This window comes from Hypanus sabinus, chromosome 3 (assembly GCF_030144855.1).
Source record: "Hypanus sabinus isolate sHypSab1 chromosome 3, sHypSab1.hap1, whole genome shotgun sequence".
Classification (NCBI taxonomy): Eukaryota; Metazoa; Chordata; class Chondrichthyes; order Myliobatiformes; family Dasyatidae; genus Hypanus; species Hypanus sabinus.
In genome coordinates this window covers 100,040,975-100,065,441 of record NC_082708.1, presented here as the reverse complement: position 1 = coordinate 100,065,441, position 24,467 = coordinate 100,040,975, and the positions used below count along the sequence as shown (strand labels likewise).

The window sequence follows — 24,467 nt, the reverse complement described above, 5'->3', positions numbered from 1 at the left end:
AGAAGGAGGCAGAAGAAGAGGCCCAGCAGTTATTAATACTCTAATCACTGCAGGTCTTGTGTTTATACAAGTTTAAAATAAAACCACAGAACAGCTCTTGGGGTCCCCTGACCCCAGCCCCAGGGATGGATTTGTGATACCAGTTCCACAGATCACGGGCAAGTCGATGCATCTTTGGGCTTGTATGAAGGGATACGAACAAATTGATGGAAGTGCCCCAATGAGGCAGCTTCCCATACCACCTTCTCAAAAAAAAATGTCAGAATTTCCCCCTGGAAATACTGTCATCTTTGGCAAAGCACCGGGAGTGGTGCCAAGTCCCTTGAGCAAGAAGTTGTAAAAAAGTAAAAGAATTTCACAAAGCCAAGAACCTCTCTAAAAATCATCTGAAATGAGACTACAATAGTCTTACTTAAAAATTCTGTCCAACAGATTTCCATGTTGAAGTTCGCATATGTGTATGCTTATGACTCAATATTTCCTCAATTCACAAAAGCCACATGATTTAATTTTGATATAAATACAATGCTCATGGGTAGGTATGTTGCTGATGTACAAAATCAAGCAGCAGCAACACTGGACAGGCTCCTAAATGGCCACTATCCAACACAACAAACCTCAGTCTCTTTCCTTTAATCAGCTTTGCCCACTTGGTGGCTTTTCATTAGGTACAATTAACTAAATAATAAGTTTAAATTTCGGAAAAAGACAGGTAAATAACAAATTAGATGGAGGTGACAAATGATTAAAATTCTGTACAGCATAAAATTCTTATGAAAAAAAGCATATGGTTAGCTATAAATCATTTCTTAACTATATATTGTGTAGATTGTGTAAAAACAGTCTCGGGAAATGTCAGATATCTACCACGAAAGGATTACAAATGATAATGAAATTCCAAAGTCTTAATATGAGAAAGAAAAATGATCTAGGGCATTAACAAGCAATAAAGAGTAAGGAGTTCATTCTGAAATTTTGAGCACCATTTCTCAAATTTGGTGTAAATCCCATCTGTGACAATTAGCTAGGAACCACCTATATGATAAAATAGAGAGGCATCTGACAATACAACGCATGGGCTATCAGTACATTTGCTCTTCTCATTGTCAGCTCACTGACAGTTAAGAGCTCGGTTGAATTCCCTGCCACCATGTGCTGAAAATAACAAAGTGAAAGAAAGCATGCAGTGAACCATCTGTCTGTCTCATCCCTGTGGATGATCTGGGAGAATTCTATCATGTAAATATCTGAGACTGAAAGAGGAATACACAATTTGATGCTTAAATCTGCATTTTTATTGGATTAGTCTCGGCAGCAATATACCTTACTTCAAGTAGTGAGCCAATGAAAATGCATAGCTGCAGAATCAAATAAGCAGAGTTGAAATCGGGAAATATTTTTAATCTACCAGCCTCCTCAGTAAGTAGAGCTAGTACTTGGTTCAACACTCTGCTGTAGTATTCTTAAAGAACAATAAGATGAGGCACAGGAAGTAAAGAATCTAATGACATGGTGCCATGACAATCTTCCCCTCAATGTCACCGAAACAAAGGAGCAGATCATCACATTCAGAGAGAGGGTGTGGTGAACTACATATACCTGTCTGGACACGCCCCCTGCTGACTGCTCCTGTGGCTCCTCCCACTGACCCCGGTATAAAGGCGATTGAGGCCTGAGCCTGGCCTCATTCTCCAGGATGTAGTATGGTGGTCAACTACTGCTTGTTCTTTCTTCCAGTCAATAAAAGCCGATATCTCGACCACGTCTCAGAGAGAGTTATTGATGGTGCATCAGAGGGGCAGTACTCATGTTCCTGTTTACGTCAGCAGCACCAAGGTTGAGAGAGCTGAGAACTTCAAGTTCCTAGGAATGAACATTAACAACAGCCAGCCCTGATCCAACCGTGTAAATGCCACAACCAGGAAATCTCATCAGTGCCTCTACCTCTTTAGGAGGGACTCAAGAAATTTGACATATTCCTTTTGACCCTCCACCAATTTTTAAAATCGCTGCTCCACAGAAAACATCTTATCCAGATGTGTTGTGGCTGGCATGGCAGCTGCTCTGCCCGTGACCACAGGAAACTGCAGGGAGTTGTGGACACAGCTCATTAGGAAAACCAGCCTCCCCTTCATGAATTCTGCCCAAATTTCTTGCTGTCTCAGTAAAGCAGCCAGCATAATCAAAGACCTTCCACCCCAGACATCCTCTCTTCTCCCTTACTCCCAGAATATACAAAAGCTTTAAAGCACAGACCAACAGAGACTCCAGGCCAGCTTCTGTCCCAGTTACAAGGAATTGATCTGCACAAATGAATTATAATCAAAGTTGTGTTTATCACTAACACAAGTCATGAGATCTATTGTTTTGTGGCAGCAGTACAGTGCAATACATAAATTACTGTAGGTTACAATAATATTAAAATTATTTAAATAAACAGTGCAAAGACAGAACAAAATAGTGAATTTAAAAAGCAAACACGAGGATATCTGCAGATGCTGGAAATTCAAGCAACACACAAAATGCTGGTGGAACTCAGCAGGCCAGGCAGCATCTATAGGGAGAAGCACTGTCGATGTTTCGGGCCGAGACCCTTCGTCAGGACTAAATAGTGAATTTAAAAAGCAAACACGTGGAAATCTGCAGATGCTGGAAATTCAAGCAACACACAAAATGCTGGTGGAACTCAGCAGGCCAGGCAGCATCTATAGGGAGAAGCACTGTCGATGTTTCGGGCCGAGACCCTTCGTCAGGACTAAATAGTGAATTTCAAAAGCAAACACAAGGAAATCTGCAGATGCTGGAAATTCAAGCAACACACAAAATGCTGGTGGAATGCAGCAGGCCAGGCAGCATCTAAAGGGAGAAGCACTGTTGACATTTCAGGCTGAGACCCTTCATCAGGACTAAATAGTGAAGTAGCATTCATGAGCTCAGGAACCATTCAAGCAATCCAATGGCAAAGAGGAGGAAGCTGTTGCTTCAGGCTCCTGTACCCCCTCTCTGACGGCAGTAATGAAAGGGTGGCATGGCCTGGATGGTGAAGATCCCTAATGATGGATGCTGCCTTCCTGAAGCACTACCTTATGAAGGTATCCTTAATGGTGGGAGGCTAGTACCCATGATGGAGCTGGATGAGTCCACAACTTTGTACAGCTTTTTCTGCTCCGGTGCATCGGAGGCTCCACACCGGACAGTGATGCGACCAGTTAGAATACTCTGCCCAGTACATCTGTAGATGTTTGCGAATCTTTGGTGATATAGCAAAGCTCCTCAAACTCATGCAGTATAGTTGCTGACATGCCTTCTTTGTGATTACATCAATATGTCAGAATGGTATGCAAAACAAGCTTTTCTCTGTGCCTCAATAAACAAGTTTACCAAATAGATGACCTTGAGCGTTTATCCCCATGGTAACCCTACCTTAACCATCAGAAGTATTCCCAATTCCAATCTTTCCTGTACCCTCTGTGCAACTTAAATAATTTGTTTTCTTTCTTTCCTTCCCTATTCTGAGAACAAATGTTCAAACTGAAAGGTCCATTATTGCACCTTTCCACTGTTAGAGTGTTTCAAGCAATTTTTTCCTTTTGCAGCAGATTTGCAGCATCTTATTTAATGTTCATTCAATTAGGATTTAACAATAGCTATTTTAATCAGGTTTCCAACTGGTAAGGGACAAGAACCCCGACTTCAGCAAGTCAGGTAGCAATGAGAGATAGTTTATAATTAATTTCACCAGACCACTACCCCCATTATTTGCAGTGCGGATGATGTGAAAATCAGGTGGAGTTCTTAACTCTGCATAACTAAAGCAAACCTAGGATTAATTTTAATCTTGTGGTTAAGTAACAATATGTTCATCCATGAAATAAATTACTTGCTTTGATTTAGTTATTTCAAAACTGAGCATGGAGCAAGGGAGTAAAAAGTACAAAAAATTTGGATGGAAAACACACTTTCAATCAGGCAACCCAAGCTTCACACTAACCGTTCTGGATTGGCACTGCTGATATGCAAATTTTAGTGCCAGCAAGTCAAAATCAGAACTAATATCAGCTTCTACTCTTCCAAGAAGCTAACTGCTGTTTTCTTTGGAAAATACCAAAGCCAAAGAGGTTCTGACTTGTCAAAATGCAGCCGTATATACATATATTGGTCAATAAAATGTGAGGCATGATGAATCACAACGCCTTTAAAAGCCACAAATGTTAGTTGCATCAAAGCTTGTTGGAAGTCGGCCTGAAACTTCCTCACCCAGGTTTTAATCAAGTCTTTAAAAGCTGCCAAGAAGTCATGAGCATGCATACTCTAGTTTTCTTGCTTGATTCAAAATTGCTGAACAGCTTCCGCATCAGAAATGTGTTAAAACCAGTGAATAGGTATCGGCAACCTCAATCAAAGAGCAAATAACTAATCCTTTAATAGCAGAATTACTATTCCATGCCAGGAAAGACACACAGTTGCCCCCTATCTTCCCCCCCCCAACATAAAGAGAGCCGCATATGTCAAATGAGCGGCTCTGTAGATGGCGTGATGCCGATGCACTTCAGAGAAAGGTTAAGAATATTTCTCTTACCTGTTAATAAGCATGTATCCATAGATGCTCTAGTGCACCCTAGTGCACAAGGTAGTACTCTAGTAGCACTAATGTTAGGTTTTAGTCTTTATGCCCTTGTTCCAGGCTATAGTACCAGAGTTTGATATGTAACTCTCATTGCATCTGCGCCACTTGGTAATCTGTTCTGAGGTGGAGTTCATGCTATCTGGTAGTCTCAGGCCCAAATGGGTCTATGCTATGGTTGAAAATGGTGTTGGAGGACTTTTAGGACTGTGATAACTGAAGTAGCTCAGAGTCCAAACGGGGAGCTTGGGCAATCATGATGGCAATATGGAAAACGGCCCTGGACACAGTTGCCAAGTATTGGCCTCAGTGAGCTGTAAAAGTTTAATGAATTCTTTAATATTGGAATTGGAATTAGAATTGATTTATTTTTGTCACGTCTACTAAATCTCACTGAAAAGCTTTCGTTGACATGGCATTCAGGCATATTATTCAATACATAATTACAACAAAGTAGTAAAGAGAAAAGCAGAATAGAGTGACATAATTAAAGAGAAAGTACAGTGCAGACTGACAAATAAAGTGCAAGGCAGACTGGAAGATCAAGAGTTTATCGTTTACCATGTGACAGTCAGATAGAAGCTGTTTTTAATCTTGTTGGTATGCACTTTCATGCTTTTACTACTTCTACCCAGGTGGGAGAGGTTTTCGACTATGTTGGCTGCTTTCCAAAGGAATGGGGAGTGTAGATGGAATCATTGGAAGAGGGGCAGATTTGGATGATGGACTAGTCTGCATTCAAAACTCTAGGCAATTGCTTACAGTCTCAGGCAGAGCAGTGCCAAACTGAGCTGTGATGCATGCAGTTCAGAGATTTACCTGGAATAGCACATTTTCTTAGCAGGAATGATGGGTCGGTCTCAATTAATCTCTACTTAAGTCAGAAGAGCAAGGGAAATAAGAGCAAGAAATAAACATCTTGGATCCTGAGGGGTTCTGTTAAGGGATATGGGAGAATCTAGAACTAGAGTCCACTGTTTGGAAATCAGAGTTCATTCATTTAAGATAAAGATGAGGCAATCTTTTCTTTCTGAGGGTTATGAATGCTTGGAATTGTATTTCAACAGGTAGAATTGTTGACTGCCTCTAAGGTTGAGGTAAATTGATACTTGATGAGAAAGAGGATGAAAAGTTTCCAAGAAAACAGAAATATAGAATTGAGTTTACAATAGCATAGAACCTTACAGCACATTGTAGACTCTTCAGCCCATAATGTTGTGCCAACCCTTTAACCTACTCTATCAGACATGATCTTATTCAATACTGGAGCAGGGTCAAGGGGCCAAGCCATCTACTCCAGTGCATAATCTGAATACTTATACATTTCCAAAAGTAGGCATTTCTGATGTTAAGCTGTTGGTAATAAAAGGGAAAAAAATCTGATTGTGGTCTCAATAAATTGCCATGTTCAATATCCTGCCAGCCAAAATACACAGTACAATAAATCGGTGGAGTCATACAGCACAGATATAGGCCTTCAACACAACTGGTCCTTGTCAACTGAAACGCCCATCAAAGCTAATCTGAACCCTTATTTGGCCCATAAACTTCTAAACCTTTCTTATGCATGTACCTGTCCAAATGTACCTGCTTCAACCATTACTTCCTTTGGCAGCTTATTCCATATATGAAAAATCTGCCACTCAGGCTCCCTCTAAATCTCTTGCCTATCCCCTCTAGCTCGAGTTCTTAATTGTAATACAGCATTTTGTCTTTTGTTGATATTGTGGAATTAATTGTAATTATGCATTTCAAATCATAAGTGTAAACAATCTTAATTCCAATACTAGACCAAACTCAGGGATTTATCCCAAAAATCTCAAATATCTGATGTAATGCAGAGCCATTACATGATTGCTCCTATCAAACAGAGAAATATCAAATAGAGAAATCTTCTTTGTTAAATTTTAGTAGAATTCTGCTGTATTGGTGGAGACACAAAGAGGCTGCTGATGCTGGAGCCTAGAGCAAATGACAAACTGCTAGAGAAACAGCCATTTTGTGTAGAGACAAAGGTTGAATTGATGTTTTAGGATAAGAGACAAAAGGAGCCAGGTGGGAGGGGAGAATGTAGATGGTGAAGTGGTAGGCAGGGAAAGGGGGGAGTTGAAGGAGAGAGAGCAGCATATGAGGTGTGGGTTATTGAAAAATTCAATGTTCATACCATTTGGTTGCAGTCCATCCAAGTAGAATATACTGCGCTGTTCTTCAGTTTGCATTTGGCCTCACCCTGGCAATGAAGAGGGCTCAGATCGGACAGGTTGGTGTGGCGACAAGGACAGCAGTTAAAATAGTTTGCAAATAGAGGCAAGTGCCTAGTCTATGTTTAAATCCGCAAGGACGCATACATCAGGATGCTGTTTACTGATTACGGCTCGGCATTTGACACTGTGATCCCCTCAAAACTAATCAGCAAGCTCCAATACCTGGGCCTCAACAGCCCCTTGCACAATTGGATCCTAGACATCCTTTCTTGTAGATCCCAGTCAGTTTGGATTGGCAAAAACAGCACCTCCACAATCTTTACCAGTTCAGGAGAACTGCAGGGATGGGTACTTAGCCCCCTGCCCTACCTGCTTTATACCTGTATGTGGTGACATGCATGTACTCGGACAATAAATTTTTACTTTGAACATCAATTCACTGATGTAGGGGAGCACAAATGCAGTAGACAAGTTTGGAGGCCATGCGTGTGACTATTACTTGTTTCCTGAAGATGCTGCCTGATGTAATTAGTCCTCCAGCAGTTTGCTTTCTGCTATACTTTTGTTCTTTGGAGTTTGCTGTGGCTTGAATGCAATATTTTTCACCTCTAAATGAAAACTATTTTTGGTTTTGCACTCCAAACCTCTCAGACTCTAGGAGAGCAATTTTAGTAGTTCGTCCTTCAAATATTTTGAACTGTTGCTCCACCTGCTACAATTGTCCAGCAGCAAGATGAAATTATTTAAAACTGAACAGAGCATGTATCACTAAACCCATTGACTGATCACTCGCCTCATTGTCATTTATGGTTTAGGGGTGTGAAAATAGCTGTGGCATCCACTTACGTAACAATCAGAATTCAGTCTGTGTCAAGCACTTCAAGAATTGGCTGAGAGGCATCTAGTTGGCCTTTATAAATAGGGCTCTCTTCAGAAAGGTACAGATTTACAGCAGCTGTTACAAATTAAGCTGTTGCCTTGGAAAATTACAGCTGCACAGTATTATAGCTGCAAATTATAGCTAGTTTGTTAGCTACAAAATAACAATCCTTATCCTCAATTTAATTCTGATTAAATTCAGAGTTTCTTTGTGGTTTTAATAAAAACTCATCAAAAAACTTATCTGTTATAAGTATTGAGCAGTTAGATGTAAAATACTATGACTAGCTCTCAGCAGATTGGTCACAAGGTGACACCTTGCTGTAAACCAAACTACTGAAATGTTTCTCACTTTCTATTCCTGCCAGACGCTCTGTCCCATTGTGCACACACATGCTATGAAATCTGTCTCTACAGACATCAAGCATACATGCCGTGTTGTAATCCCCATCATGTGCCAGATACTCATTAGACAGTAGTTGCTCTCAGTTCACACATGCAAGTTATACACGTTTAATGTGAACAGCTAGCATAAGCTCGGTGTTACAAAACTAACAGAATCTTCAGGCACAGCTGACTCTGCATCCCATGCTTCATTCTCCACAATGGCAACTACACTTTGAAACTAGTCATCATCTCCTCACTGGAAAATTTCTTTAATTGAACACCACAAAACCCCAAGGCACACAAGGTCCTGTTGTGTGAGTACCAGATACACAAACCAGGCTGGGACAGGACCTCTAACACTGACCCCATTAAATATTGCAGGGTCAAAGGAGAGAGACACTTATTATTTGGACGTAACTGGTAGAAGCTTAGCCAGTTGCAGGAGGGCCTTACTGGCAATGTATACTGAAGAGGCTACGAATCACCACAGTCAAGTACACAGATACACAACATTCTCTCTTCCCCCTTTCCACCAGGCAGAAGATATAAAAGCCCGAGATCACATACCACCAAGGCTCAAGGACAGCTTCCATCTCATTGTTATCAGACTCTTGCATAGACCTCTTGTAGGGCAAAATGGAATCTTGGCCTCTCTGTGCTCCTACCCTTAGTTCATCTGCATTATCTTTCTCTGAAGTGTTTACACTTGCTACTGGTCTTTTTTAAGCTTGTTCTACCACAACGCACTGCAATGGTTTGATCTGTATGAAGAGTGTGCAGGACAAGCCTTTCACTATATCTTCAATAATAAATCAATAACAATACAAAATGGGAAAACAACTGCTTCTCAGACCTAACAATGGTGTTAGCCATGGTCCTTGAGCCTACCCATTTCTGATAGTCCAATACAACAGGCATACTAACACATGAAAAGCTTTGCAAATGAGTACTCCTTACACAGGGAACCTAAGCCTACTATTTCATACCCTGATGAAGGGTCTCGGCCCGGAACATCGACAGTGCTTTTCCTTATAGATGCTACCTGGCCTGCTGTGTTCCACCAGCATTTTGTGTGTGTTGTTTGAATTTCCAGCATCTGCAGATTTCCTCGTGTTTGCCCTACTATTTCACCTCTGCTTCAGTCCTTAGACTTCAGAGTCAGGTGGAGACTCTGCTGTGGGAAGATTGCAGGCGTCCACACATCTGGGTCTGCTACTTCATCATTTATAGGGGAGCACAGACAATTGATTTTAACTCAAAAGTATCTGTTCCCCTACTTTAATATGACAAGAGACTGTTGTTGGTGGTTATTCCAAGAAAGAATGCAGCTTTCACCTCAGCAGGGTTTGGGCATGGCTGTCCAAGCTGTGGAGCTGGTAAGTTTAGAGGCAGAAGCAGTCAAAGAGTATTAAGAAGATAATGAGAAGTCAAAGAGTGAGGCAGACATTGATTTTGGTGGTGGAAAATGATCAATGAGCAATTGTTGGTAAGATTCAGGCAGATGATCTGAGGATGGGAGATTATTGGTCAAATTCAGCAGAGGAACATGAGGCATTGGGGTAATGACAGAAGAACAGAAAATCATTAAGGATGGGGTAGGAGTGGGAGTGTTTGGGGAGGAATTGGAATATGATTGATAGGATCAAATGACGTGGTGGCTTGAGAATTACAAGAATATTGGGTTGACAGGAAGGTGAAACAACCAATCACAGGAATTTAAACACTTCTAACTAAAATGCCTTGCCCTGTTCAGCAGGGGCTAGGTAAGATTGGATTAACACAGAGAAAGGAACCATCTCTCCTATTCAGACCAGCTTCAGTTCATTATTTATCCAGCAAAATGAGTGTTGTACACAGTTTGACATTACTGCACATATTTGCAACCCCTGTGCATGCGTGTGTCAGAGGCACTATGGACTTGGAACTAATTATAAGCAGTATCCCATCAAGACACAAAGTGCACAGTAGTGTATAAGAGTTGGTTTCACTGTTCCATCCGGGCAATATGCATCAACTGGAATAGAAATTAAATAAAATTCACAAAATATAAAATTAAGCAGGTCAGGTTCTGACACTTCTTCAAATGATATTTTCAAAGTTTGCCCAAAGAACATGTCTAAAATATGAATGTAGCTTAAAAATCGTATCTTTACAATAAAAGAGATGGTAACAAAGTAAAAAATCAGATGATATGTAAAAATGAATATCCTTCAACCAGCATCTGGCTTTTGGCTCAAAATTTAATTAAGCTTAAAAAGACATTTAACAAAAGGAAATACAAATACAAATGGCAACGTTCGGCAACTGCAGACATTAACCATGTGATCAACCTCACAGAAAATGATCAAATTGATTTGTGAAACTTCCTTTCCATTATAAATGCAATCCAAATTTCATGTTCACAGTTTTCAAAAATGCAGAAGTCCTTCTGTTGCTAATGGCAGCTGAATGATCAGCTCCACTCAATTATTGGCTCAGCAGTGCAAAAGAAAACACTCTCCACAATCACTGAGTGTCTTCAGCAACACGGACTTAGTAAAATACAAAGGATTTGAATGGCTGAAAAGCCACAACAGTGTGCAGAGTACCAGTTGCCATCAAAATACACATCTGAAAAGAAGTTCAAATACAAGTAATTTCAAATGAGCAGATAAAAGATGATTTCCATTAAAAATTACAAAAACTACCATTGAACTCTGTGGTAACGATCCCCGCCTGGTGAATGGGTCCAGGCATGCCCACTTTATTGAGGTTCCTTCTGAGCAAAGTGGTTGAAAATGTTGCAGAAGATATCCGTTTCTTTGCAAATGGGGCAAGAATGGATTCATATTTATCAATGAAATGAATAGAAACTGAAGAAATGAAGAACCCTAAAAATCTACATTTATTCCCTATGCAGCAGAATGAATTCTGCAACACAGGCACTGGATAAGTTTTGATCTGAAGCTAATAATGGGAATACCTCAGCATTTTCCCTCTTATTTGTTCTGATTATTTATTTTTTATATATACTTATTGTAATCTAGTTTTTATTTTAGTATTATGTATTCCCCATGGACAGCTGCCACAAAACAACAGATTTCATGACATATATTGATGTTATTAAATGCAATTCTAATTCTGTTTCTGAAAAAAAACATTTATATATACTTTTCATAAGCTCGGGATGTCCAGGCAACATTACAAAGTAACATTTTATGAATCGCTGACGCTGAGGGATGAGGACCCCTCCACCCAGCATCTTGTTGGCAAATGTGCAGTCGCTGGAGAACAAAACTGAGGATCTGAGGGCAAGATGCTGTATCAGAGGGAAATGAGGGACTGGTGTATTCTATGCCTGAGCTGTCTCCTAGTATGCAAGATGCACAGCAGTCAAACCAGAAAGCTTCTCGATTTGCGGAGTGGACCAAACTGCTGAAAGGCAAAAGATGGAGGTGTATGTTTCAAGATAAATTCTGATGTGGCGATTTAGTCAAATTCATGTTCCCCTGAACTTAAACACTTAATGATCAAATGCCGTCTGTTCTATTTACCTAGGCAGTTCTCCTCCATAATCCTAACCACAGTTTATATACCACCAGTGTAACGTTCTCCTTCGCGTGTAACGAAACACCGAATTAAACGTCGAGCTAAACCACAGTCAATACGAACCAGATCGCAGTAAGATTAACCATTTACTGTTCACTCTTCACATTAACATATGGTGAAAACTGTTGATAAAACAATACAAGATTGATACAGTATTTGTTCCTTCCTTAATATCACATTTCAATTGTAAATACTTGTAAAGGTGACTATAACTACATTACACTAAGGTGCAGTATACAGGCAGAGTTTACCTGCTCCATTGACTACTTTAAATACACTTCCATGCAAACTATCCACAACTCTTTAACTAACGAAAGCATAAACATTATCGACCGTCGTTACTTCTAACAGGATCGGCATTAACATCTTAGTTCAATATATCGATTATCTATTAACTTACAGCGTTGCTCTCACTGTGATTTCTCATGCCTGCAAAACAACTTCTGCTCAGGTGTGCCTCGTGGTAAGCCCCCACCCTCGTGCTAATTTCAAACCGGTACTTTCCCACAAGACGCGGCGAAACCGGATGTGACGTCATCGCATGCCGATATATTTTACATGCAATGAATATACTTTAAACACTTCTAATTCTAACTAGAAAATACTATTGAATGAATTATTAAGCAAAAATATTATAAACTAAATAACTGTCGTAAAGACAGCACACTCCCCGCTTGACCTTCGTAAGGTCACAATGAGCAGAGTACAAAACTTAGTCTCTTAATCAGTCATTGGGTGGAAGTAGAATAACTTTTGTAACTGACCCTTGGTAAATTTTCACATCGCCTTGGTCGGTAGTCTTTAATTTGATCTTCCTGACATGTCCATCCCCACTAAGGATTGTAGCAGTGATTCTGGCCGTTGGCCAGCTGTTGCGGGCGATTTGCTTGTCCCTGAGCAGGACTAAGTCTCCAACTTGAAGATTCCTGCGGGGTTCTGTCCACTTTTGTCTCTGTTGCAACAAAGGTAGATATTTTTGTCTCCAGCGAGGCCAGAACTGATTTGCCAGAGCCTGGACTTGTCTCCATTGCTTTGTGTACAAATCCTTGTCTGAGAAGTCTCCTGGTGGAGGAGGTGCTCCTGCCTTCTGCGTAAGGAGCGTTGATGGCGAAAGTATAAAGGGGTTTTCTGGGTCAGAAGACACAGGTAGGAATGATTGTGCGTTTATAATGGCTGTGACCTCTGCCATTAGGGTGCACAGTACCTCGTGGGCCAATCGGGTGCATTGCTGCATCTCAGGTTTCCTTTTCCGGGTTTTCCGTAAAGACGTGAACCGTTTGACTGCCTGCTCTTTGTTATCTGGTGAGCGCTGGCGTGGTTCTCTGAAAGGCAATGGGGCAACCCCATTATTTGCTTCATCTCTGAAGACCTTGGTGTCTTTGGTTTTTAAAGAAATGGTATCTTGAGCTGATTGTGCAAGTTTGTTTCTGTGCTCGGTTCGAACGAAAACTGACTGACCTAGCGTCTCGTCGGTTAATTTACACTTGGTAATGTCTTGTTGTGCTTCTTTAGGGTACACCTTAGTGAGGCAGATCTTGGAACAAGAACGGCTTGACTGAGTTTGACCGCAAACTTCTGTACAGTTCGAGCTGACAATTGTTGTCCTGGAGTGAACCTCTCCCTCCCCGCCGTCCTGTTGTGGGGGTGAAGGAGCGTTGTCGGTTCTTTCATTCTTGACTTCATCACGGAGCCGTGAGGGTAACTTTCCTTCCTCGTATGGATGTGATGCAATCGTGACTCTCTGAGGTTCCTCGTAGCTGGGGAAGTTATCGAATACGTATGGAGAGGGGAGACGAGCCTGCCTGTCTATTTGATATTGTACATAGTCGCTCGTGCGTTCCAGTCTGGTCCTTTCTAAAGTAGATCTTACTGCGGTCAGATCACGCGACCCTTCAGCTTCTTCTATGTACTCTGCTTCCGCCATGGCAGCTTTTTCTTCTCTTTCTGGCTGCAGCACTTGTAACTCTGTCGATATTTTTGCCATTTCCAACTGGGTTTCGGCTTCTCTGGCGGCCTCTTCTCTTTGTCTGGCGGCCTTTTCGGCTTCTCTGGCGTCCCTTTCTTTCTGGATTTCGGCTTCTCTGGCAGTCTCTTCTCTTTGTCTGGCGGCCTTTTCGGCTTCTCTGGCGGCCCTTTCTTTCTGGATTTCGGCTTCTCTGGAGGCCTGTTTCATTTTCAAAACTGCTTCTTGTCTGGCGTAACGCAGTCGCACCTTGGCGGCTTCTGCCTTGGCTCTTGCCTGGGTGGAGTTACTTGATGTCGGTTTACTGCCCTTGTCGCTGGGCGGCGTCGACTTGATGCTGGATCGAGCTGACATTGCAGCACTTGAAACACCTGATAATGTCGCTTTTTCACTGTAACGTTCTCCTTCGCGTGTAACGAAACGCCGAATTAAACGTCGAGCTAAACCACAGTCAATACGAACCAGATCGCAGTAAGATTAACCATTTACTGTTCACTCTTCACATTAACATATGGTGAAAACTGTTGATAAAACAATACAAGATTGATACAGTATTTGTTCCTTCCTTAATATCACATTTCAATTGTAAATACTTGCAAAGGTGACTATAACTACATTACACTAAGGTGCAGTATACAGGCAGAGTTTACTTGCTCCATTGACTACTTTAAATACACTTCCATGCAAACTATCCACAACTCTTTAACTAACGAAAGCATAAACATTATCGACCGTCGTTACTTCTAACAGGATCGGCATTAACATCTTAGTTCAATATATCGATTATCTATTAACTTACAGCGTTGCTCTCACTGTGATTTCTCATGCCTGCAAAACAACTTCTGCTCAGGTGTGCCTCGTGGTGAGCCCCCACCCTCGTGCTAATTTCAAACCGGTACTTTCCCACAAGACGCGGCGAAACCGGATGTGACGTCATTGCATGCCGATATATTTTACATGCAATGAATATACTTTAAACACTTCTAATTCTAACTAGAAAATACTATTGAATGAATTATTAAGCAAAAATATTATAAACTAAATAACTGTCGTAAAGACAGCACAACCAGCAACTGACTATAATCAAGTACCTGAGATGCCATCTCCAAACAAGAAGCAGTCCACCCCAATGGGTTTCAGATCGCAGTTATGGACTACAACCGGGCTTACTTGCAGAAAACCCTGCCCAATTACCATCAGCACGAGGTCCCAACACACTAGACCACAGTCATGCTAAGATAAGGAATGCCTACCGATCCATGCCCAGACCACATTTTGGTAAACTGGATCACATGGCTGTCCTTTTCCTACCTGCATACAGGCAGAGGCTAAAGAGGAAAGATTCAAGGATTAGGCAGTTGCGATAGGCCGGGGAGGTGGTGCGGCGTGTGAGCAGCTACAGGATAGCTTCATCAGTGCACTGGGCCATGTTCAAGGAATCATCACCAGTGTGTATGGATCTGTATTGTAGATGAGCGTCCCCCTACCAAATCAGAGTACAGTATTCCCGAACAGAAGCCCTGGATGAACCATGAGATCCACAATCTGCTGAGGGCCAGATCAGAGGCGTTCAAGACTGGTGACCAAGAAAGGTCCAGGTACGATCTCCAGGAGCCATCTTGCAGGTGAAGTGGCAATTCTGAACTAAATGTGAATCAACGAAGGATGGTCAACACAAACGAGACAAAGTCTGCAGACGCTGGAAATCTGAGCAACACACACAAAATGCTGGAGGAACTCAAAGGGCCAGGCAGCATCTATGGAAAAAAGTTCAGTTGACATTTCAGTCAAGACCCTTTCAGCAGGACTAGAGGGAAAAAAGAATGTTCAACAATTGTGGCAGAGCTTGAATAACATCACCTCTTATAAAATTAAATCAAGCAGCATTGGGCTTTGCTTCCAGATGACCTCTTACTTACTTTGACCATCAAAATGTGAAGGAACCATCATGAACTCCCAGAGCCGCCCAAAGATCTCTAGGGCCGATGTGTGAGCAGCCTTCAGGAAGGTGAACCCACAGAAAGTGTCCAGCCTGGACGGGGTACCCGGCCAAGTACTAAAGACCTGTGCTGATCAACTAGCTGGAACATTCACTGAGATCTTTAACCTCTCACTTCAGCAGTTTGAGGTACCCACCTACTTCAAGCTAGCTTCAATTATATCGGTGCCCAAGAAGAGCATGGTAACCTGCCTCAATGACTGTCACCTAATAAAACTTACATCCACAGTGAAGTTCTTTGAAAGGCTGGCAACGAAACTTATCAACTTCTACCTGAAAAGCACTTAGATCTGCTCCAATTTGCTTACCAAAGCAGCAGGTCCACAGCAGACATCTCATTGGATCTTCACTCAACCCTGGAACATCTGGATGGCAAAGATTCATACATCAGGATTCTCTTTATTGACTACAGCTCAGCATTTAATACCATCATCACCTCAAAACTGATTACTAAACTCCAAAACCTTGGCTTCAATACCTCCTTGTGTAATTGGATCCTCGATTTCCTCACTTGCAGATCCCAGTTGGTTCAGATTGGCAACAACATATCCTCCCTCCATGATCTCCATCAGCACAGGTGCACCACAAGGCTTAAGCGCCCACTCCCCTCATTTTACATTTATGCCTGTGAAGCTAAGCACAGCTCCAATACCATATTCAAGTTTGCTGACAGCACCACCGTCGTAGGCCAAATCAAAAGTGGTGATGAAACACTGTATAGGAGGGAGATTGAACGTCTGGCTGAGTGGTTCCATAACTACAACCACTTACTCAATGTTGGCAAGACCAAGGAGCTGATTATTGAGTTCAGCAGGAGGAAAGAACAGGTCCATGAGCCAGTCCTCATCCTAGAGGATCAGCAACTTTAAATTCCTCAGTGTTATTACTTCAGAGGGCCGGTCCTGGATTCGGCGTGCAAGTGCAATTACAAAGAAAGCACAGCAGCACATCTACTTCCTTAGGAGTTTGTGGAGATTCAGCACGACATCCAAAACTTTGATAAACTTCTAAACATTGATAAACATGATAAACTTTGATAAACATCACAGCCTGCCTGGGAAATAACAATGTTCCTGAACAGAAAATCCTACAAAAATTAGTGGCTGCGGTCCAGTGATTCAATGGAAAGCCGTTCCCTGCATTGAGCACTTCTACATGAAACACTGGTGCAAGAAAGCAGCATCCATCATCAAGGGCACACCTGCTTCTCGCTGCTGCCATCAGGAAGGAGGTACAGGAGCCTCAGGAATCATACCACCATATTCAGGAAAGGTTACCTCACCTCAACCATCAAGTTCTTGAAACAACACGGGATAGGTTCACTAACCCCACAAACAATAGACACACTTTCTAGAACTCTTCACCTCATGTTCTTGGTATTTATTCGTTATATATTTATTGTTTATTTATTTTTGTACTTGCACAATTTGTTGTCTTCTGCACTCTGGTTGAATACCCAAGCTATGGCTATTATTCTATAGGTTTATTGAGTCTGCCCACAAGAAAATGAGTCTCAGGGTTGTACATGGTGACATGTACACTTTGATAATAAACTTACTTTGATTCTTGGAACCAGTAAATCTGTTGTAGTCTACATAGATATTGGACAAGGCACTGGAAAATTCATCCACTCTTCCTCAGATATGAAACTTAATATCTCCCCACATCAGATAGCACTTACAGGTAACGTTTCATTCAAAGTACAGTCCCGAGCATTGTGCACAGATTCCTCAGAAACGGTGGTGAAGTTTCAAAGTATCAATACAGTCAAGGCTAATACCTTACAAAGTGAACTTAAGTCAACTTAACCTTTAGCAAAAATTGAAGTAATACCATTAAATCTTATTATTAAAAATAGAGATCATTTTGACTCTTTAGGGAAGGGTGTCCATTTTAAGTTCGAGCTCACTGCTATTCAACTATACACATGTATACAGCTAAACAAGACATAATTCCTGTGACTATCATAATAAAGAATTGTAGCAATGTGCTATACACAGCGCTGAAATAACAACACGCAGTCGGTAAGCCGTTTCGAGACTAGTTTATTCAAACTTCGCGGCACTGGCATTTAATCCCCAACACCCACCCTCTCCGGGCGGAAATGACGTCAGAGATGCATTACCAAAGTCTCCCCCCCCCCCCCCCCCGTGCGCTGGCTAGCCTGTGCAGAAAGTGGGTCGCCACATAACCCCCCCCCCCCCAGAACCGGTGATACACCCCCCAATGCCCACAGTCTGGGTCGGACTCTGATTGGGAGGTCTGCCCCTGCGCCGCGGTGCCTAAACCTCGACCGGCTGCGCCAAGTCCACATGGGCTGGTTTGAGTCGGTCCACCGTGAAAACCTCCTCTTTCCCCCCAATGTCCAGAACGTACGTGGACCCAGTGTTGTTGATCACCTTGAACAGCCCCTTGTATGGCCACTGTAGCGGTGCCCGGTGTCCGCCCCTTCATACAAACACAAACTTACAGTTCTACAGGTCTTTGGGTACATGGGTCGGGTTCTGCCCATGCTGTGAAGTCGGCATGGGGGCCAGGTTGCTGAGCCTTTCATGTAGCCTGTCCAGGACTGCTGTGGGTTCTTCCTCTTGCCCCCTTGGGGCTGGTATGAACTCTCCTGAGATGGCCAGGGGTGCGCCATACACCAACTCGGCCGACGAGGCGTGGAGATCCTCTCTGGGTGCTGTGCGAATTCCAAGCAGGACCCAGGGAAGCTCGTCCACCCAGTTAGATCCTCTCAGGTGGGCAATGAGAGCCGACTTCAAGTGACGGTGGAAGTGTTCCACTAGTCCTTTCGACTGTGGGTGTTAGGCAGTTGTGTGGTGCAGCTGCGTTCCCAACAGGCTGGCCACAGCTGACCACAGGCTGGAGGTGAACTGGGCGCCTCTGTTGGAGGTAATGTGGGCCAGTACCCCAAAGCTTGCTACCCAGGTTGCAATCAGTGCTCGGGCGCAGGAATCAGCAGATGTGTCGGTGAGTGGGACCGCCTCTGGCCACCTCGTGAACCGGTCTACCATAGTTAGGAGGTACCGCACTCCTCGGGACACTGGTAGGGGGCCCACGATATCCACATGAATGTGGTCGAACCTCTGGTGGGTGGGTTCGAACTGCTGTGGCGGGGCTTTAGTGTGCCGCTGCACCTTGGCTGTTTGGCACTGCACATACTTTCAGGCCCATTCACTGACCTGCTTTTTGAAGTCCGTGCCACGCGAACTTGCTGGAGACCAGCCAGACAGCTGTCCTGATAGATGGGTGCGCCAAACCGTGTATGGAGTCGAAAACTCGCTGCCAGGACGATGGGGCGAGGTTGGCCGGTAGCCATGTCACACAAGAGAGTCCTCTCACCTGGGCCTACGAGAAAGTCTTGCAGCTGCAAACCCGAGACTGCGGTCCTGTAGCTGGGGATCTCATCGTCTGCCTGCTGCACCTCCGCCAGTGCTGCATAGTCCACCCCCAGGGACAGGGCCTGGACAGCTGGTCTGGAGAGTGCGTCCACCACGACGTTGTCCTTTCCCGAGACGTGCTGGATGTCCGTCGTGTACTCGGAGATGTAGGACAGATGTCGCTGCTGGCGAGCCGACCAGGGATCGGACACCTTCGTGAACGTGAAGGTCAGCGGTTTGTGGTCCGTGAACGTGGTGAACGGCCTGCCTTCCAAGAAATACCTGAAATGCCGGATTGCCAGATACAGTGCTAACAGTTCCCGGTCGAAAGCACTGTACTTGAGTTCAGGTAGTCATAGGTTCTCCAGCACCCCACCGACTGCTGTGTCGGATGCATCCACTGTAAGTGCGGTTGGAACGTCCGTTCTGAGGTGCACCAGCATCATGGCATCTGCCAAGGCTTCCTTGGCTTTAACGAAACTAGTCCTCGTCCCAAGTAATGTCCTTGCCTTTACCTGATATCAGGGTGCACAAAGGGCGCATGATACGGGCTGCTGAGGGGAGGAAACGGTGGTAGAAGTTCACCATACCAATGAACTCCTTTTGGCCTTTGACCATGTTGGGCCAGGCAAAGTGGCGGATCGCGTCTACCTTGGCGGGCAGAGGTGTTGCCCCGTCTTTGGTAATCCTGTGGCCCAGGAAGTGGAAGGTATCGAGACTGAACTGGCATTTGGCTTTGTTGATCGTGAGGCCGAAATCACTCAGGTGGGAGTAGAGCTGGCGGAGGTGGGACAGATGCTCCTGACGACAACTGCTAGCTATAAGGATGTCGTCCAAATGGATGAACACAAAGTCCAGGTCGCGTCCCACCACATCCATTAGCCACTGGAATGTTTGTGCGGCATTCTTCAGGCCGAACAGCATTCGGAGGAACTTGAACAGGCTGAACAGGGTGATGGAGTGCTGTTTTGAGGATGTCTTCAGGGTGCACCAAGATTTGATGGTATTCCCAGACAAGATCTACTTTGGAAAAGATTCTTGCCCTGTGCAGGTTTGCTGCAAAGTCCTGTATGTGCGGCACAGGGTAGCGGTTTGGAGTTGTAGCCTCATTCAGTCTGTGGTAGTCGCCGCATGGTCTCCAACCCCCGGCTGCTTTGGGCACCATGTGCAGGGGGGAGGCCCGTGGGCTGTCGGACCTCCGTACGATCCCCAATTCCTCCATCCTCTTGAACTCCTCCTTCACCAGGCCGAGCTTTTCCGGGGGGAGCCTTCGTGCGCAGGCGTGGAGGGATGGTCCCTGGGTTGGGATGTGGTGCTGAACCCCGTGTCTGGGCATGGCTGCCGTGAACTGCGGTGCCAGAATCGATAGAAAGTCCACCAGGATTCCGGTGAATTCATTGTCCAGCAGTGTGATGGAGTCCAGGTGTGGGGCCGGCAACTTGGCTTCACCCAGGGAGAACGTCTGGAAAGTCTCGGCATGTACCAGTCTTTTCCCTTGCAAGTCGACCAGCAGGCTGTGAGCTCGCAAGAAGTCCGCCCCCAGGAGTGGTTGGGCCACGGCGGCCAGTGTGAAGTCCCACGTGAACCGGCTGGCGCTGAACTGCAGCTGCACTGTGCGGGTGCCGTAGGTCCATATCGTGCTGCCGTTTGCGGCCCTCAGGGTGGGTCCTGGCTTCTTGTTGTGGGTGTCATACCCCATTGGGGGCAAGACGCTGATCTCTGCTCCGGTGTCGACCAAGAAGCGGCGTCCCGACTGTTTGTACCAGACGTACAAGAGGCTGTCCTGGTGGCCAGCCACAATGGTCATTAGCGGCAGCTGGCCCTGGCCCTGGCCCTTGCAGGGCGGGCGACAAATGCAGGCTTTTGTGCCCCACCACTGGTGGTAGAAACACCACTGTTCACTGGCATCCTTACTCCTGCCCCTGTGTTGTGTGCGTCCCCCTGCTGGGCCTGTTCTGGTCCGCTGTTGGGCGCGTGGCCTGGTAATCTGACCAACGGACGCCACGCTCTCCCTCTTGGCTTTCCACAGCACGTCTGCCCAAGCCGCTACCTTCCGGGGGTCGCTGAAATCTGCGTCGGCCAACAGCAGATGTATGTCCTCGGGCAGTCACTCTAGGAACGCTTGCTCGAACATGAGGCAGGGCTTGTGTCCGTCAGCCAGGGCCAGCATCTCATTCATCAATGCTGACGGCAGACTGTTTCCCAAACCGTCCAGGTGAAGCAGGAGGACACCTCGCTCATGCCATGAGAGGCCAAAGGTCCCAATGAGCAGCGCTTTGAATGCTTCATATTTGCCTTCTTCCGGAGGCGACTGTATGAAATCCACCACCTGGGCGGCCGTCTCTTGGACAAGGGCGCTCACCACATGGTAGTAACGCGTGGAATCAGAAGATATCTGCCAAATCTGGAACTGGGCTTCTGCTTGGCTAAACCACACGCATGGTCACAGCATCCAGAAAGTCGGCAGTTTTAGCGAAACTGCGTGAACAGTTGAAGAGTCAATCATCTTTGGTCCAAATCCCGTTTGGACCATCGGGGTCACCAATGTAGCGATGTACTACAGACAGCGCTGAAATAACGACACGCAGTCGGTAAGCCATTTCGAGACTAGTTGTTTCAAACTTCACGGCGCTGGCATTTAATCCCTAGCGCCCGCCCTCTCCGGGTGCAAATGACGTCAGAGGTGCAATACCAAAGTCTCTCTCCGCACGCTGGCTATTCGTGAGCCGGTTCACCTGCGCAGAAAGTGGGTCACCACAGAATCTTCATATAAAGCCACTTCAGTTATCGAAACTCACCACTCTGATGTCTATTATATAGGTGAAAGAAAGGTCACAACCAGCTGAATCAATGCTAAAAACAACATGAGGGCATTTATTATGTTTGGAATAGGGCCACATGGGGTTCACAGCTTGCTGAAGGCAAGAGCTAAAGGTAATTAACTAGATCTTGGCATCAAATCAAATCAAAAATGTAAGCACACTGGTGGAATAAAACTACAGATGTATGATAGCTAATAAAGTGTAAATGCCAGAAATAACATCAAATAATATTTATTAATTATAGCTTCCCCTGCCTATACCAAACTTCCTCTGATTTTCCTGTTTTCTTTAATCATGATGTTGCTCATTATGCCATCAATAACCATTATGCGACTAATCCAGGTGATTCAAACATCTGTCAGCTCCTTCTTCCCCCGTCTACCCTGAAAGTATGGTTATCTCACACCAACTCCAGAACCTGTGCAGTTCAACACCAATAATGAGCAAGTCTTAGTGACAAATACAACTGCACAATAACTTCTAACATTTCCAAGCCGTTGGTAGTGGCTCAGCTGGTATGCTGCTTAGTTAAGTCATAAGATTTTGGGTTCAAGTCCCACTACAGAGAATTGAACACAAAAATACAAGCTCTTTCTCCCACATGACATTGGCATCATTATACAATGGCACAACTTTTAGCTAAATATTCCCAACTTTTTTTTATATAATCTAAATTTATATTTTTGAATATTTAGCTTTCAACATTAGGATATCAGTCAGCAAAATAGTACAACTTTTTATTTGTCAAGTTGCAGTGATCAGGTACAACACAGTAAAGTATATGATTTGATATTCAGATCAGCAGCATCAACTAGTTACACCACAAGAGCAGTCTAGATATCAAGAGGATGTCCTCAATAAAGTGCAGACTTGTAGGACAAGTTACACTGGACTCCATAATCAGACGTACATCAGCAGTAAGTGCACAGTGATGACAAAGAATAACACAATATTGATTCATAATGCTGCACAAGTGTGTAATTAATGTTCCAATATAACTGAGCACACCTTCTGTAGCTAGAGTGACTGCCCTGCTATTTAAGTGAAACACAAAATGCCTGGTGTTTTCTGGCTAAACAATGTTTTTGGAAATGTTTGATGTTTTCCAGAGTTGCTTCAGGTCACAGTTTACAATGGCTGGTGTGGAAGAAACTTAATGTTTTCTTAAAACTCATGTAGTCCTAGTTCTGGAATTGATTTAGAAAACTCTTTCTCCTCTGCTACAAAATTTCTAAATGATCCATGAACACGACCTCATTATTGCTTTTTTTGTATTTTATAGTAAATTTTATGCCCTTGTACTGTACTGCTGCCACAAAATAGGTCTCACATCACACAAGTCAGTTATAATAAATCTGATTCTAATTCTGAAAATCACTAGTATGCTCTTTCTAACATGATCAGGAAATAAAGAGGGCAAGACTACTGCAGGTGGCCAGGAGCAGTTCTTCAATCTGAACCAGAGTTACGAATTACAGGTGAGACAGACACACTCCCATATAAAGCCCCCACTGAAGATTTCAACCTGATCCAGCCATAATTCACAGTAGCATTGACAATATAACCTTTGGCTGCCAAGGTGAATGTCACATGTCATGAGGCAACATTTATTGCCACCCGTTGTACAGAATGCAGCTACAAATAAGGAGGAGGAGGAAGTATGCAGAAAATAAGGAGGCTGCCTACACTGTCAGGAGCTTTCTGTATATAACACATCTTAGTGCTGTTCAGTATCTGAAACCCAAGTTACCAGTTCCACAGCATTCCCATAATGCCATATCAGTCCTCTCACTTACACCAATGCTACAAAAATAAAGCTAATGTAAAATTATAGTTGAAAACCAACTTGTAGATGAACTAACAGTTGAACGAGTGCAGTGAAGGCTCCTGACCCACTGAAGTTTCAGTACATTTCTTCTCCTTTCCGCCACCTCCACCAAAACTTCCAGTGATGCCCTTAAACAGTGGAGCCATCTCTCACCTTCATTGCTCTGTTTTGAACCTTCCTTGGATGAGCTACATCTGTAGAATGGAGATACACGGGACTGCAGATCCTCGAATATGGAGCAACTCATAGAATGCTTGAGGAATTCAGCATCAATGGACACAAACGGACAGTTAATATTCCTAGCTGAGACTCTTCAGCTGGACAAGACCCTTCATTGGTATTCAAGTGTAGAATGCCTGCTTCATGTTCCAGTCAGAATGACCTTCCCTACCCTTAAGTGCAAGAGTGCATTAATTCATGGTACTCGTCGCTGCTTGAAACATTCAGTCAGTGAACTGCACAATGTTGGCTTGAAACTGACATGATTATAATCAGCAAGTGGAATAGAATTAGCCCAATGCATACAACATCAAAAGCTCATCTCCATCTTTCCCCATGCATTCTGGGATTTTGATTTAGCACTTCTCTTCCAGTTATGCCCCAGTAACTCCAGGGGTAATTAGATATAAAGCTTGTGATGAGCCTTCTACCCCAAGACAGTCTGTCAGTAGCCAGGGAAGCAGCGGTCCAATTGTGGAGACTGACTATTTAACCATTTTGACACATCCTGTCCATGTTCTGTATTCTCAAATACTTCTGTTGCGAAGCAACCAGCACAGGGATGGTATAA

The 24,467-nt window shown here is 43.9% G+C and overlaps 2 protein-coding genes across 7 annotated transcripts in view; both read right to left on the bottom strand.

Annotated features, from left to right (window-relative positions):
• tll1 (tolloid-like 1) overlaps positions 1 to 24,467 on the bottom strand; it is a 393,309-nt gene that overhangs the window by 282,900 nt on the left and 85,942 nt on the right. Inside the window, exon 1 of one of the 5 annotated variants that reach the window (XM_059964871.1) lies at positions 15,953 to 16,043. The exons of the other annotated variants lie outside the window; for them this stretch is intronic. Within the exon in view, the coding sequence (XP_059820854.1) occupies positions 15,953 to 16,028 (76 nt within the window). The 5' untranslated portion in view covers positions 16,029 to 16,043. Of the gene's footprint in view, positions 1 to 15,952; positions 16,044 to 24,467 lie in introns of those variants that run through there. 5 annotated transcript variants of the gene reach the window in all.
• LOC132391544 (uncharacterized) lies at positions 10,671 to 14,506 on the bottom strand. 2 transcript variants are annotated; one of them, XR_009511259.1, is made up of 3 exons: positions 14,445 to 14,506; positions 12,083 to 14,166; positions 10,671 to 11,804 (listed from the first exon to the last, which is right to left on the bottom strand). XR_009511259.1 is itself a non-coding variant. In XM_059964874.1 (2 exons), the coding sequence occupies exon 2, from the start codon at positions 13,997 to 13,999 to the stop codon at positions 12,407 to 12,409; it is 1,593 nt and encodes a 530-aa protein (XP_059820857.1). In that variant the 5' UTR covers positions 14,000 to 14,166; positions 14,445 to 14,506; the 3' UTR covers positions 10,671 to 12,406. The 2 variants fall into 2 exon arrangements, 1 of the variants encoding a protein (XP_059820857.1); XM_059964874.1 differs by having other exon boundaries at positions 10,671 to 14,166.

What these genes read in the sequence shown, in the direction of transcription:
- LOC132391544 (XM_059964874.1), bottom strand. Translation starts at nt 13,999, where the DNA reads ATGTCAGCTCGATCCAGCATCAAGTCGACGCCGCCCAGCGACAAGGGC.